Raw genomic sequence first — 14,672 nt, forward strand, 5'->3', positions numbered from 1 at the left:
CCAGTGTTTATATTGATGCAATTTAAGGTAAGACCAGAAACCAGAGCCCAGGTGTAGCTTTTCATTAGTATGGGTTTCTGTGTTTATATGCACATGTTAGTGGATACTATTGTAGACTCACACTGAGTCAGGAAGAACCTAAGTAGTGTGTGTGCGTGTGTGTTTCTGCTTAGACTTCAAAACCACTTCTGTCCATTTGCTTCAGCATTTTAAAACCATGACAAAACTTTTTAAAATGCTTCCAGCCTAATGCCTCTGAGTTTGTGGCTGCTGTATAGAAGCTAGGAGAGATACCTCACCTTCCCTTTGTTGGTTACATCACTGACACTAAGCTGTGTGGTAGGCTAGGGTGAAGCCAAGGAAAGCATCCTTGGAACCACATCAGTGCCTCAGACCAGCAACAGAACTCCTCAGGCAAGTAAGTGGTGTTTTCTCACCCCGCCCTTTCAGGGCCATCTAATCTAGTACACTCTCTGCTCAGCCACCTCACAGCACCAGGCATATTATATGTCAGAGTGAAGAACACTGCTAGGGACGTCAAGAAGGCCTAGATTCTAGTCCTTGCCCCCTAAGTATGCTGGGTGACCAGGCAAATCACATAACATCTGTTTCCTCATCTGTTATAAAAAAAAAAGAAAAGAAAAAGAAACAAGGGGGGAAAAGGTACCCGTCTACCTAACAGAATCAAATGAAGTAGGGAGTGAGCAGCTAAGGTGGCGCAGTGGATAAAGCACTAGGCTTGGATTCAGGAGGACCTGAGTTCAAATCCAGCCTCAGACACTTGACACTGAACTAGCTGTGTGACCCTGGGTAAGTCATTTAACCCTCGTTGCCCTAAAAAAAAAAAAAACCAAACCAAACAAAACCCAAACAAATGAAGTAGGGAATGTAAACTGCTTTAAGGATTACTACTCAAATATATGGTGTGAGGAGCACAACAGACCCAGTTCCAGCCTCACTCACTATGCTTATTGCCTTCTTTCTTTCCCTCTGTTTTTCTCTAGGGCCTGCTCAGAGGCTGCTGCTGCCCTGACTGGCTCTATCCTCTTTCCTGAGCACCTGAGCTCACTGTCAGGCATGTTGCTTCAGAGGCAACACTGGCCTTCACAATACCTTAAGAAACTGAGTGTGGGGCTTGTTCTTCATTAGCAGGATGGAAGTCCCTGCTTTGACACTATTTCAGCAAACTATCTGCCCTCCCAGTGGTAATCTGATCCATAAGTAATATTATCAAGTTATAGAGTACCATATCCCAGCTTTGGCCACTAAGTGGCACTAAACCACCACTCAAGACACAAAGCAGCAGCAACCAACTCAGTCTAAGCCAAAGTTTGTAAAACTGTGGGTAGAAACCTCATATAGGGTCATGTAACTGAATGTGGGGGCCATGAAGAATTTGGCAACAGTAGAAGGTTATGTATACCGATTTTATATCCCTATGTACCCAGGGTCACAAGTGGAAAAATTTTAATAAGCCCTGGTCTACTAACCCTAACCCTAATTCCTCTGCTGCAAATCCTTTACTTGATCATACCTGGAGGCAGCCCTTCTAGTAAAACTGTAACCAGTAAATCCCTACAGAGTTAGAGCAGTGAGTGCAGAGAAATGATTCCCACTCTGCAAGGAAGACCTTTTGCTTATTCAGAAGAAGGGGAAAAAAACACACCTTCACAGCCTCCAACAAATTCCAAGTATCCAGAAGCTTGCTCTGTAAAGGAGACCACTCTGGAGCCCAGCCTTTCCTGGGAGAGATTTAAAAGCCTCCCTGTTCTTATCTTACTGGAGCCCTAGCTTCCCATCTTGCTGTCTAGAACGCCTAGTCTGGACAGCAAAAGCCTTTCAGATTTGATGTCGGTAGGCTCCAACTCCAGGATAGGGCCCCCACTGGAAAATCTGTCACAACCTTATTTTCAACCCCCATAGCCACAAAGGTTCAAAATCTGAAGAAGATATTCCAATGCAAAAAAATAAAGTCACTTTCTTGCTTATTAATCGGGATAAGTGAACCCCTAGCTCTTTTCCCCCTCATCTCTTTCATTCATGTACTATATTCAGAAGTAGGAAGTTTCTCTGGCACTAAGAGATTTTCTAAAGGCAACAAAAGAGAGAGTGGGGATTACAGGTAGAGATAAAGGAGGAACATCAGAGGATATTAAGATCTCATTCTCGGGAAGACTAGAATAGAATGTTATGGCTAAAGGTAATTTCAGGTCAACCTCATTTTACAAAGGTAGAAACAGGCCTAGAAAAATAAAATGAGGATGAGAAGAGAGTTAAGCATGAGAGAAGGTGAAGAAGTAAGGTACAACAGAAGAATGTGAGATAGCAAGAAATCTTGATTATAGAAGAATCAGAAATTCCTTTTCTTCCCATCCCCTGAGCTGCAAACCCCGTTAGTAATAGGAAAAGCAGACTTGGAAGAAGGGGATGGATACCTTTTATTTGTGTAACAAAAATGGTAACATTGGAGTCATTGGGCAGGGGGTCCTTCCTTTGCCCAGGGCTCTTCTTCTCCTCCTCCTCTTCCTCTCACCCACAGCAGGTCATGATCAGGCCCCAGGCCAAGGATATGCAATTGGCTCAGCCAGAGATACAGGGGGCCACCACAGAGAAGGCCGCAGCTTAACAATGGTCCAAATAAAAGCAGAGTTTCCAAAATGTCCTCCAGGTTAGAGCAGAGAAAAGGGATGAATAAAGGTTTTCTCACGGTACTTTTTACTGTGCCCTTCTGGCCATCAGCATTTCCCGAATGTTGTCTTCTGCATCCTTCACGCTGCGCTCCAGGTATGATTTTCTCTGCTGTAAATCGGGAGAAAAAATACAATTAGGATCAGGGTGTTGGTAAAGCCTTGGATGGGCAATGAGGTCACATGTGTCAGGCCTGCAAGGATGTCCAACCACTACTTCCTAAAGTAGCCACACTGGGAACTTTGGTGGGGCCAGCTGCCCCCATTCTCCAGAACCTTTGCTTCTCAATGCCTGAAGGCACAGACTCAGGTGGGCCCCAGTAATGATGGGAAAACTGCTTTTCTCAAAAGCCAGTTTGCCCAACATGGGGAGAAAGACTTGCAGGAAGTTTAAGAAGTCAGAATAATTGAAGTGCCTGACCAAAGCTACAGTAGAAGAGGGCTGGGGAGAGGTAAGTGCCTGACCGATCCTGAATGGTTACTGGGCAAAGGGAATAAAATGTGCAGGTTGGGAGGCTGGCAGCATAACTTCTCCCCCAGAAGGAAGTTAACACTAAAAACAAGTGTCTCGAAACCCTGAGACTGTAGCAGACAGACAAAGGCCAGGAAATTCCAGGACAAAGCTCCTGCCCCACAGCAGACTGTCTCCTCTCAAGGTTTTCCATGGCCTGGGCCAGGCGCCTGATGAATGCAACAGCATCAACAGCACTAAAAGTCGCGCCCTAGGAGACCAGCTGGTCTCAGAGCACCAGAGCTATACCACACCTCACTCCCAAAACTTATCATTCAAGTTGAAATCTGCTATTTCAATTCAATTACCACATGCCAGAAACCTAGAACAAAAACCAACAGATAACTGAGTTTAAAGCAACCTTCAGAAATTTACTTCTCTTCAGCACCTCTGGCTCGAGAGCTCTTCCTCCCAGCCTTTTCCTTCAGAAGCCACATAAAAAAAGCTGTAACTAAGGAGGCCTGCTACCTATGGACACTACAGACATCTCCATCCCCTTCTCTGACTGCAGACCCTAGATATCAGCAGAAACAAAAACTACTTAACTCTCATCACCACTTCCCAGGGTTTGAACTTTTTTTAGAACCCAGGCCCAGTTATGTTGCCATCATTAAGAGATCCAGATCTCTGGAGATAATGAAAAAACAGTCCTCACACCAACCCTGTGATGAACGGGGAAATCCATACTGCTAATGAGAAAACACTGAGGCATAAGAAGTCTCCCCCAACCATTCCCTGTTTAGAATATTTTTTCATTGTTTTTGTCTAAAGTCTTTGTCCTGACTTGATCAGAATACCTTACCAGTCCCTAAGAGCGAGGAGACAATGCCCCACAATGAAATTCTCAACTGAAGGCCCCACCAGTTTCTAAAAGAAGAGGCTTAATCAGCCCTGGATAGAATCCTCCCTGAAATCAATTAGGGTAAGGGCTAAACTCTAAGAGAAGTACCCCTTTCCCCATCCTAGACTGGACTAAAGAGTTTGGGAAAAATGATTCTTCAGGGTATGCTGAAAGTTAAAATTGTACCATATGATGAATCCAAAACTCTGCCCTTATTAAATCCCAATTATGGAATTTTGTCCTTGAACCTATAAACTGTAAGTGAAATGACTTGGGTCAAGAGATTTTTCACAAGCAAGATGGAACCGTCCCTTTGTATTTCTCTATAAATATGCTCAGAATTTCATTAATAAATATACCTCTAAGAGACTCATTGGCCAGGATGCAAAAGTACTGAGTTTTTTTGTCCATGGAGGCTAAGAACTAGCTCCAGGATATGGATAGAAACAGTGGTGTAGAACCAAGGCTTCCTGTAAGTGGCAGTCGGACAATAAACATTTATAAAGTGCCTACTATGTGCCAGGCACTGTGTTATGAGAAGGTCATGCTGTCTCCAAGCATGGGAGGAGACAAACTTCCCTCCACAACACACCCTACTCTGGGAATTCAGAAATGCAAAATAAAATGTCAGTTAATTAAATATCTGGCATGAAGCACAGGCACTAATTGGGGCAAAGGGAAATAACTCCTAAAAAAAAAATTCCCTTTCCAGGAATATACTTTGTCTTCCTTCCCTTAATCAAGTTCTTTCCCTACTTCACTTCTCTCCACATCCACCATCTATCCTCCCCCAACCATACCTCCTATCCTACCACTCATCTAACCAAGTATTTAGGCGTTTATCTATAGTGTTGAGTACTGTAATATATACATACATATACATATATACAGATAGATAGATAGATAGATGTACTTGAATAAACTCTACCTTTTGTCCTGTGTTCCAATGTCTTGTCTATCCACTCCAGATCTCAAATTCCTTTATCTTTAATGCATCTCCTTTCTGTAGCCCCAACAAGACCTTGGACTAGGGGCTTAATATTTTACAATGACTGCGATGACAATGTAGGGGCTGCAAAATGTATTACTGTCACTAAGGATTTTCATTTGATTACATGACTAAACATGATACACATATCAGTGCCATATCAGTGGGAATTTAAACTTCCTCTGTTAGCTAAGGAAAGATAAACAACCCTTAGACTTTGCTTTTGATGAGTAAAAAAAGGAGCTTAATATAAATAACTCCTGACACATCACTAAAGAATGTGTTGCACAGAATGGGAGTCGTGGCTCCGAGACATAGCCGTGTGCCATCTGGGCATGGTATGGGTCTCAGCAGTGCAGGGGTCAGTGAGTCAGTGACCAGCATGGCTAAGCTGGGTGCAATCAGGATTCTGCTACACCACTATACACTGTTCTTATTATGCCCAATGAAGTTTTCTACACTACATTTCAATAAGCCTTTTCATATCAAATCCAGCACAACCTCTTCCTCATGCTGGAGGGAAGACACACTATTGCACATCCAAATTATGTTTCTTACAAGAGCCCACATAAGTACCCCCAAAAGTCTACAATGGAAATCAAAAGCCCCAATAATGAAAGGAGTAGAATTCACTCAACTGTATGCATAGTTGTTTCTTTTTGCAAAGGGGGAAAGCAGAAACAAGCCGGTAGAATAAGAGGACAGAGAAGGTAGGTTTTCACCAGCTGAAAAAAAAGATTATTCTTTAAAAAAAAGAATTTACTTAAAAGTCACCAAAGGGGATGAAAAAAGCCAAGGGATCAGTGGTTGCAGTGGCCTCTCCCCTCACTCTGCACATATTATTCCTAAAATCATCTCCTAAGCTAAAAAAAAAAGATTGCTATTGAGATGTCTCTTTAAAAAGCAAAAAGGTATGTGATGGTCATGGGGATATACTTGCTGCCCACTCCTGCAATGAGTCCTTTAATGTACCCAACCCACACAGACTGGGACACCAGACTGGATAAGTCCTATCTGGCTAACCAGGGATTACTCCCACAGATGGCAATATGAGGAAGATTCTAGCAATCTCCTAACATCTCTTTTTGGGGAATGAATATGGCTAGAAATGGCCTCCCCAAAGTTCAGAAGTTATAATGTTTGTATCCTTAGTATGTCCCTTCAGCCACATCATTACTGGGAACTCCCAAATAAGGACTAACACAGCTGCACCCTCTGGCCTTTTATCTGACCTGTACTCAGGAGAAGAAAAAGCACTAAACACAGCTGAATACACACAAGAACAACTGGGCTATGTAATTCTACCATTTGAGTCAGAGGTTCTATTTAGGGATTAGTCTGTAACTGGCTTAAGCAGAAATATCAGAGGTAGAAAAATTACCTAAGGTCCTCCAATTAATGTCTTAGCACCTTACTAAATAGTGTCTAAATAATGTCTTTCAGGTATCATCTGCTAAATGAATGCAAACATCATATTCTTTGGAGTAACTTCCAACATTCATTTGCTCTTAAAATTCTGGACAATTAAGAAATACAAATTCTGCTCTGCACAATTTTCCTTATGGTCACAACCAAACCACCAAGTGGTTTCAAGGTAAAAGTATCTATCTGAATATGTACATCCTCCCAAACCTTATTACTTTGAAATTCAATGTACCAAGTGGTCCTCTACCCTAACAGGGTGCACAGAGGTTACAAAGAGTGTATTCAGGGAAAGGGACAAACAACTCCATCATCTACTTCTCCATACAATTTCAGATTTTTCACAACTCCGCCCTACAAAGTCTCTACTAATTCTGTCCTACAATTTGAAAGCTCTAGGTTTTAAATACATGCTCCACATTCATTTAATTATCAGGGAAAGTGCCCCACTGATTTCTGATGGCTAAATGCCTGTGTGTGTTGAAGAAATAAATGGACCTCCCTGTTGCTGCCCTACCCCACTCCTCTCTTCCTAGAAATGGTTTTCAGTGTTTCAGATACCCCAGAGTACACACTTCTAAGCACACTATTGTTGTCCAGTTGTGCCCAACTCTTCATGACCCCATTTAGGGTTTTCTTGGCAAATATACAGGGTTTGCCATTTCCTTCTCCAGCTGTGGTAAAATAATGGAATTTGGCAGGCTGATTGGGATGGGCCACACCTGGCCTGTCCTGAGTGATGTATGCTGCTGTCAGCAGGAGAAACCACTCTCCAATCGAGTTTGAAGGATCTCCCCTTTTGGAGGAGGGAGAGTAAATGTTCACTGAGGGGAGCGCACTTTCTTTCTGGTCCTGTGAGCTGCGGGAGCAGACTGGAGAGAGATTTTCTTCTTGGCAGTTTGTCCTGTGGGCCCTGGCTTCATGGCTGTTTCCCATTGAAGCTATGGACCCCAGGTGGTGAGTTAACAAACGAGCCCTGCTCTTTTGAATTAGCTGACCTGGAAGTGAGTTTGGGGATTGTACAGACTTAGGTTAGATTTAGGGGGATTATCCATTTTTCTTTTTCCCTATTCCCTTGTCTTTGACTTTATTAATTTCACCTTTGCTGTGTATTTTATTCCCATTAATAAAATCTGATTCATTTGTGGAAAAGAGGCTGTTAGGCTCCTTTCTTATTGGCCTGGGAGAAATATCTAAAGGCAGTTTGGAGGGGAGGGAGCTTTGGACCTGGAGGTCCTTCATTATTTTCAGGACCCCAATATTTCGGTGAGCCACCCAATGAACTCTCCCCATATTAAATTTGGCCCCTACACAGCTCAGTTTACAGATGAGGAAACTGAGGGAAAGAGTTTAAGCAACTTGCCCAGGGTCACACAGCTAGTAAATGTCTGAGGCCAGATCTGAATTTAGGAAGATGAATTTTCCTGATTCCTGGCCCAGCACCCTATCCACTGCACCACCTAGCTGCCACAGCATGAATTTAATATTTGCTGAAAATGAATACTTCAAAAGTTGTAGAAACCACTGGCAAAATCAAAACCTTTCTCCCATGGGGAAAAAGGGGACTTTGAAGGCTATTAGCATTTCATTGTAAAGGAATATAAACTCCAAGTGGCCTCTCCAACACCATTTCAATTCCCCTTGGGTGTTGGTACAAGGAATACTGGAAAAACAAGTCTACCTAAAGTCAGCTGCAAAGGCTACAAAAAATAAGAGCAACAAGTAGTACTGTACAAACCCCAGAAGTCACTCTATATCAAAATGGTCCTTTAGGGTGCTGGAAGTCATTTGCTCTCTTTATTACAGCACATGGATGACATATTAAGCATAATTCCTACAGACTGATAAAGCCTTTTCTTCAGCAAGTTCTCTGGTTGGCATCAAACGACCAAAAACCACAAAACTCTGAGTGCACTGACGTCCTCACAGTACCTTATGTCTTGACATGAAATACTGAGATTTCCTGTGGGGGCTCAATGTGATCAAGGGGAAATGGGCATTCTCGAAGTCATTGCTCATCAGCCTGCGGTTCCTTTTTTCTAAGAGTCATCACAGAGGGGGGTTGGTGTTTCATTCTTACAACTGGAATCTTCTCATGAAGGAAGAGGCTAAAGTCATTAGAACTTTTCTACTATGACACAATCTCTCAAATAGAATCCTGATATAACTTATCTTGTGATATCGTCTCATGGATTTCTTTTTCTAGGAACTCTTTCTCTTTCTAAACTTAATACTTCTCCCATTTTATTCCTTAAAGGCTAATTGGGGGAGACATGAGTCAGAAGGGGGGTGGAGGGGGTGTCTATCTCAAAACCCTCTTTTTTCTGTTCTGTTTCTATCCTTCACCTGAGTGACCACTAGGAAAGCCAGATACCCCTTTGGTTTTCTTCTGCCTGTCTTTATGCTTTCCCATTCTGTGGAATGGCACAGCAGTTAGATCAAGACTTCACTAAGGGTTCAGAAAACATCTTATTGGTATTTTAAAAAAAGAGAGAGAGAAGGAGATTGTTTTTCTTTCTTCTTCTTCTTCTTCTTCTTTTTTTTTTTTTTGCAGGGCAATGAGGGTTAAGTGACTTGCCCAGGGTCACACAGCTAGTAAATGTCAGATGTCTGAGGCTGGATTTGAATTCTGGTCCTCCTGAATCCAGGCCCTGCGATTTATCCACTGCACCACCTAGATGCCCCCAGGAGATTGTTTTTCAATGAGAACATACACCTGTTTAAAAAAAAAAATGGGGAAATGAGAAGGTCTAAAAAGACAGGAAATGGGAACTGTCGTGAGCAGTACAAAGCTCTGAGAGTGAGAATAAGTATAACCATTTAGAGCCCAAAAGGACAGAATGAAACTAAAAGGAATGTGATGTCAACTCATTTCAGATCCAAACAAACTGTGGCATAATGAGTTCACTCTACAAGATATACCCAAGCCTAATAAGCTTCTTGAGATTGTGGTTAACCTAGAGAACTTGCCATCTACAACAAATTTGTCAAGTGCCATTCTACAGCTCAAAAAGGCTGAGAAATAACTACATAAATACCAAAGAGAGAGTGAATGTGGATGATCCATAGGAGAGGGTCAAAAAGTGTTTAACCAAAAAGAATTCACTGTGCTACCTTTTCCAATAACGAAAAACTATCTCTGCAGTAAGAAGACCTGAGTTCAAATCCCAACCTCTAATACTACATATGTGCCCTTGGGAAAGTCAATTAACCTTCCTCAGTTCCCTCATCTGTGAAATAACAGGGTGACCTCAGAGGCCCCTCCCAGTTCTAGATCTGATTCCATGACTTATGATCTGATGAACAGGGACAAAGTATAACTTTGTCACAAGAGACTGAACTAGTCATTTCACTCTCTGCCCTTTCACACAATCACAATTATCAAAGGCAACAGAACATCACACTAAATGACACGATAGCTCACTAGCCACCATTACTGACAGAGCGACTGCTGAGCCACTACTCAGCACTTACACTTGCTGGAGGAGGAGAATGCTGGGAAGGTACATTTATCTAGGTCAGTGGTACCCCCCTCCTGCCTCCCTAATAGTGAATTTTCAAAATTCAAGGTAAAGCTCTAAAGCCACATTAGGGGACACAGAAGGGCTAAACTCCTACACATGCAATAATAATTCACACTTAAATACTAAATCATGGTTTCCATGGCATTTTCCATACAATGTACTTGTGCAGTAAGTAGTTACAAAGCCTGAACTACAGAAGATCCTGCAAGAAGCTACAGAATATGTCTCCACGGCTCCTGAATGCCTAAGGAAAACACTGTGTCCACACCTCCCCCTCCTACTGGTCAATCTTCTTTCCCTTCCCCCACCATATAGCAATCTAGCAACACTGGTCTCCTGACTGTTCCTTGCACAAGACACTCTACCCCACCAGCCCTGGGTACTTCCTCTGGCCACCCCCCATGTCTGGAATACTCTTCCTCATCTGTTTCCTGGCTTCCACTTTCTACACGAAGCCTTTCCTGATCTCCCATAACACTAGTTTCTTTACCCTATTGACCACCTCTAATTTATCAGGAATATATTTTCTGTGTACATAGCCGGTGGTTTTTTTTCATGTTGTCTCCTCCATTAGGCTGAGAGCTCTTTGAGAGCAGGGGCTATCTTTTGTCTTTTTCCCAACACTTACCAAAGTGCTTGGCACATAATAAGTGCTTAATAAATTCTTACTGACTTCTACATGTTATACATTAAGCCACTGAAAACACCGAATGCATCCAGAGAAGAACAAATAGAATGGTAAAGGGTCTGGAAATGAAGACATATGAGATAATGAAAAGCCTGTCTTCAAATATAAAATATTTGGAGGGAATTTGATAGGAAGACTTGAAGGGGAGGGAACAGAACTAAGTAGAGATTCTGACATTTTGCATACAGGAGCAGGAAAGAAGGGAAGGAGCAAGAAAACAAGTATTTATATAGCAACTACTATATTCCAGACACTGAAGCACTTTACAAACATTACAAATATTATCTCATCCAATACTCACAATAACCCTGGGAGGTAGGTGTTATTATTATTATTATTATTATTATTATTATTATTATTATTATTATTATTGGGGGGGGCAGGGCAATGAGGGTTAAGTGACTTGCCCAGGGTCACACAGCTAGTAAGTGTCAAGTGTCAGACTGGATTTGAACTCAGGTCCTCCTGAATCCAGGGCCAGTGCTTTATCCACTGCGCCACCTAGCTGTTATTATTATCCCCATTTCACAAATGAGGAAACTGAGGCAGGCAGCAGTTGAGTGACTTGCTCAGGGTCACACAACTAGAAAGTATGTGAGGCCAAATGTATTCCAGGTCTGGAACTGTATCCATTGAACTATGAAAGAAACAATGACTCTAGAATGTTACTAAATAGAAATTATTTAAAAAACTAAAATTGTAACTAAAATTAAACAGTGCTTTTTCTTTTTTTTTGTTGTTGTTTATTTGTTTGCTTGTTTTTGCAGGGCAATGGGGGGTTAAGTGACTTGCCCAGGGTCACATAGCTAGTAAGTGTCAAGTGTCTGAGGCCGGATTTGAACTCAGGTACTCCTGAATCCAGGGCCGGTGATTTGTTCACTGCACCACCTAGCCACCCCTGGTTTATTTTTGTTTGTTTGTTTGAGTGCTTTTTCACAACAAACCTCTGAAGTAGGTATTACATGTATTATTGTTCCTATTTTCATATGGCTGTCACGTGGAAGGAAGGATAGAGTTGTCCATTATTGCTTCAGTGGGCAGAAGTAGGCCCAATAAGTATAAAAGCAATATCCCCTCAATTGTGATGTTTTAGGTAAATTTCAGTCCAGTATCAGGAAAAATCTGACAGAGCTATCCAACCCCAGAACAGGTTATCCTGAAAAAGATTACAAACCCCATTATAAAGTGTTCAAGCAAAGGCTGGATGAGGGACACTGAAAAGGAGATTTCTTCACTGGGTTATATAGGTTGAACCTAGAAGACCTCCTGGAAAAAACAGATCAAGATCATTAATAATAAGGGAAATATATACTGGAAAGAGCAGAATCAGATGACTTGGATTCAAATCCTGCCTCTGACACTAGCTATATGACTGAACAACTCAACCTTTTTTGGGTCCTGTTATTTCTACCTTTAAGATGCAATGACTTTTCAAAGCTAGCCATCTAAATTCCTCATAGGAGGATAAGCTGTGAATGGTTTGCAATCTGAATCACAGGGAGGAGTACCATTTTGAATGAAATAAACGAATGAAAAAAGCACTGACTTTATGCCAAGCTGTAGGAAGGGATGTAGAGATAAATACAAAAGAGGTAGGTATAGTTCCCGCCCTTGAGGAGCTGACATTCTAACAGGGGAAATGTGCTACAATCAAGAGAGCAATCAATCCCCAAAGTTCCTGGAAGGGCAGATACTTTTTTTGTGTGGGGCAATGAGGGTTAAGTGACTTGCCCAGGGTCACATAACTAATAAGTGTCAAGTGTCTGAGGCCGGATTTGAACTCAGGTACTCCTGAATCCAGGGCCGGTGCTTTATCCACTGCACCACCTAGCTGCCCCCAGGGCAGATACTTTAAACCCCACTTCTGATTCCTTGTAGAAACCGAGCTCTGCACAGGTTCACAGGTCGCAAACTTGGCAGAATTCATCTGGACAAAGAAGTAGAGAGGTTGAAGGTGCTATGGAGGATATTAAATGAAAGGAAGCCATCCTGATTACACATGATGATTAATTTCTGCAGTTAAAGAATCTTCAGCATTTACAAAGCACATATTATTAAAAAGTCAGGCTTCCTGCACAGTGTACTGGGCTTGGAATCAGGAAGACGTGTTCAAAGCACACCCAAGTCATTTGATCTCTGTGCCTGAGGTAGCTCTCTAGAATTTATTTAAATAGGGTAGCTAGGTGGCTCAGTGGATAAAGCTCTGGCCCTGGATTCAGGAGGACCTGAGTTCAAATCTGGTCTCAGACTCTTGACACTTACTAGCTATGTGTGACCCTGAGCAAGTCACTTAACCCTTACTGCCCCGCAAACAAAAAAGTAAAACCACCCTCAAATGGGGTCAGAGTCTGAAATAACTGAACAACAACAAAAAAGGTACTTTTAGAATTTATTTAATATCAAAGTTGATGGAGAGTTGGCTCACACCTGGATTTACTTCTAATGAATTTGCTGTATTTGGCATACACGTCCATTAGAAAGCCATAGTATGTGTCAGGGTTTGTAAAGAGCATTACCACTAGTATTAATACAGGGTATGACATGTCATGTCCTGTCATGTCATATCATGTCTATCTTTTTTTTTTAACATCTAAGGTATTTTTTTTCCGTTACATGTAAAGATAGTTCTCAACTTTTGTTTATACAAGCTTTACAATTTCAGATTTTTCTCCCTCCCTCCCCTAGACAGCAGGTAATCTGATATAGGTTATATCTATATATCTATATACATATACATATATCTATACACACACACACACACACACACACACACACACACACACACATATATATATATACACACACATAATAACATTAATCCTATTTCTGCATTAGTCATGTTATAAGAGAAAAAATCAGGGCAATGATGAAAAACCTCAAAATAGAAAAAAAACAACACCAAAAACAAAAGAAGTAGTATGGTTCATTCAGCATCTATACTCCACAGTTCTTTTTTTTTTCTTGGATTTGGAGATCCTCTTCTATCATGAGTTCTCTGGAACTCTTCTGTACCATTGCATTGGTGAGAAGAATATAGTCCATCACAGTAGATCAACACTCAATGTTGATGATACTGTGTACAATGTTCTTCTGGTTCTGCTCATCTCACTCATCAGCCCACACAAGACCCTCCAGGTTTCTCTGAACTCCTCCTGCTCATCGTTTCTTACAGCACAATAGTATTCCATTGTATTCATATACCACAACTTGTCCAGCCATTCCCCAATTGATGGGCACCCCCTCAACTTCCAAATTCCTTGCTACCACGTAAAGAGCAGCTATAAATATTTTTGTACATGTGGGTCCCTTTCCCCTTTCCATGATTTCTTTGGGAAAAAGACCTAAAAGTGGTATTGCTGGGTCAAAGGGTATGCACAGCTTTATCGCCCTTTGGGCATAATTCCAAATTGCTCTCCAGAATGGTTGGATCAGTTCACAGCTCCACCAACAATGAATTAGTGTTCCAATTTTCCCACAGCTTCTCCAACATTTATTATTTTCCTTTTTTGTCATTTTAGCCAATCTATATCATGTCTATCTTAATGTGGACTTGGCTCAAGTCCTGGCTCTGTCATTTTAATGAATGACTTAACTGGTTTCCAGCCTTTGTGTCCTGATCTGTAAAATGGGGAAAACATGCTACTTTCTATATCACAGAGTTATTGTTAGGAAAGCAATTCGTAAACTTGTAAGAAACTAAAGAAATGCGCACTATTATCATTACTACCCAGCAACTGACTACAAGAAGCATTACTTCTTTCCTAGTAAAATTAAAAGGATGATAATTTCACTGGAAGGATAGAATACATTTGAAATGTAAAATGAAGATATTCAATAAGAGCAAATCTTGTGCAAAAGCTTCCCGCCACTCATTTTTTATTAGTTTTCTTTTCAAGTATCCACAGCTAAGAAAAATCTATTCTGAAAGATTATTTCAAAACCAAATGATCAAATTAAAACTAACTTTTCACTACTTCAGAAGGTGGTCTAAAAGTATTATATTATTATCAT

The 14,672-nt window shown here is 41.4% G+C and overlaps 1 protein-coding gene across 1 annotated transcript in view; it reads right to left on the reverse strand.

Annotated features, from left to right (window-relative positions):
• Positions 1–2,419: 2,419 nt before the first annotated feature.
• Positions 2,420–14,672, reverse strand: part of PFDN1 (prefoldin subunit 1) — a 60,303-nt gene continuing 48,050 nt past the window's right edge. Inside the window, exon 4 of the mRNA XM_043981358.1 lies at positions 2,420–2,799. Within this exon, the coding sequence (XP_043837293.1) occupies positions 2,716–2,799 (84 nt within the window). The 3' untranslated portion in view covers positions 2,420–2,715. The remainder of the gene's footprint in view (positions 2,800–14,672) is intronic.

The sequence above is a fragment of the Dromiciops gliroides genome, chromosome 2 (assembly GCF_019393635.1).
Source record: "Dromiciops gliroides isolate mDroGli1 chromosome 2, mDroGli1.pri, whole genome shotgun sequence".
NCBI lineage: Eukaryota > Metazoa > Chordata > Mammalia > Microbiotheria > Microbiotheriidae > Dromiciops > Dromiciops gliroides.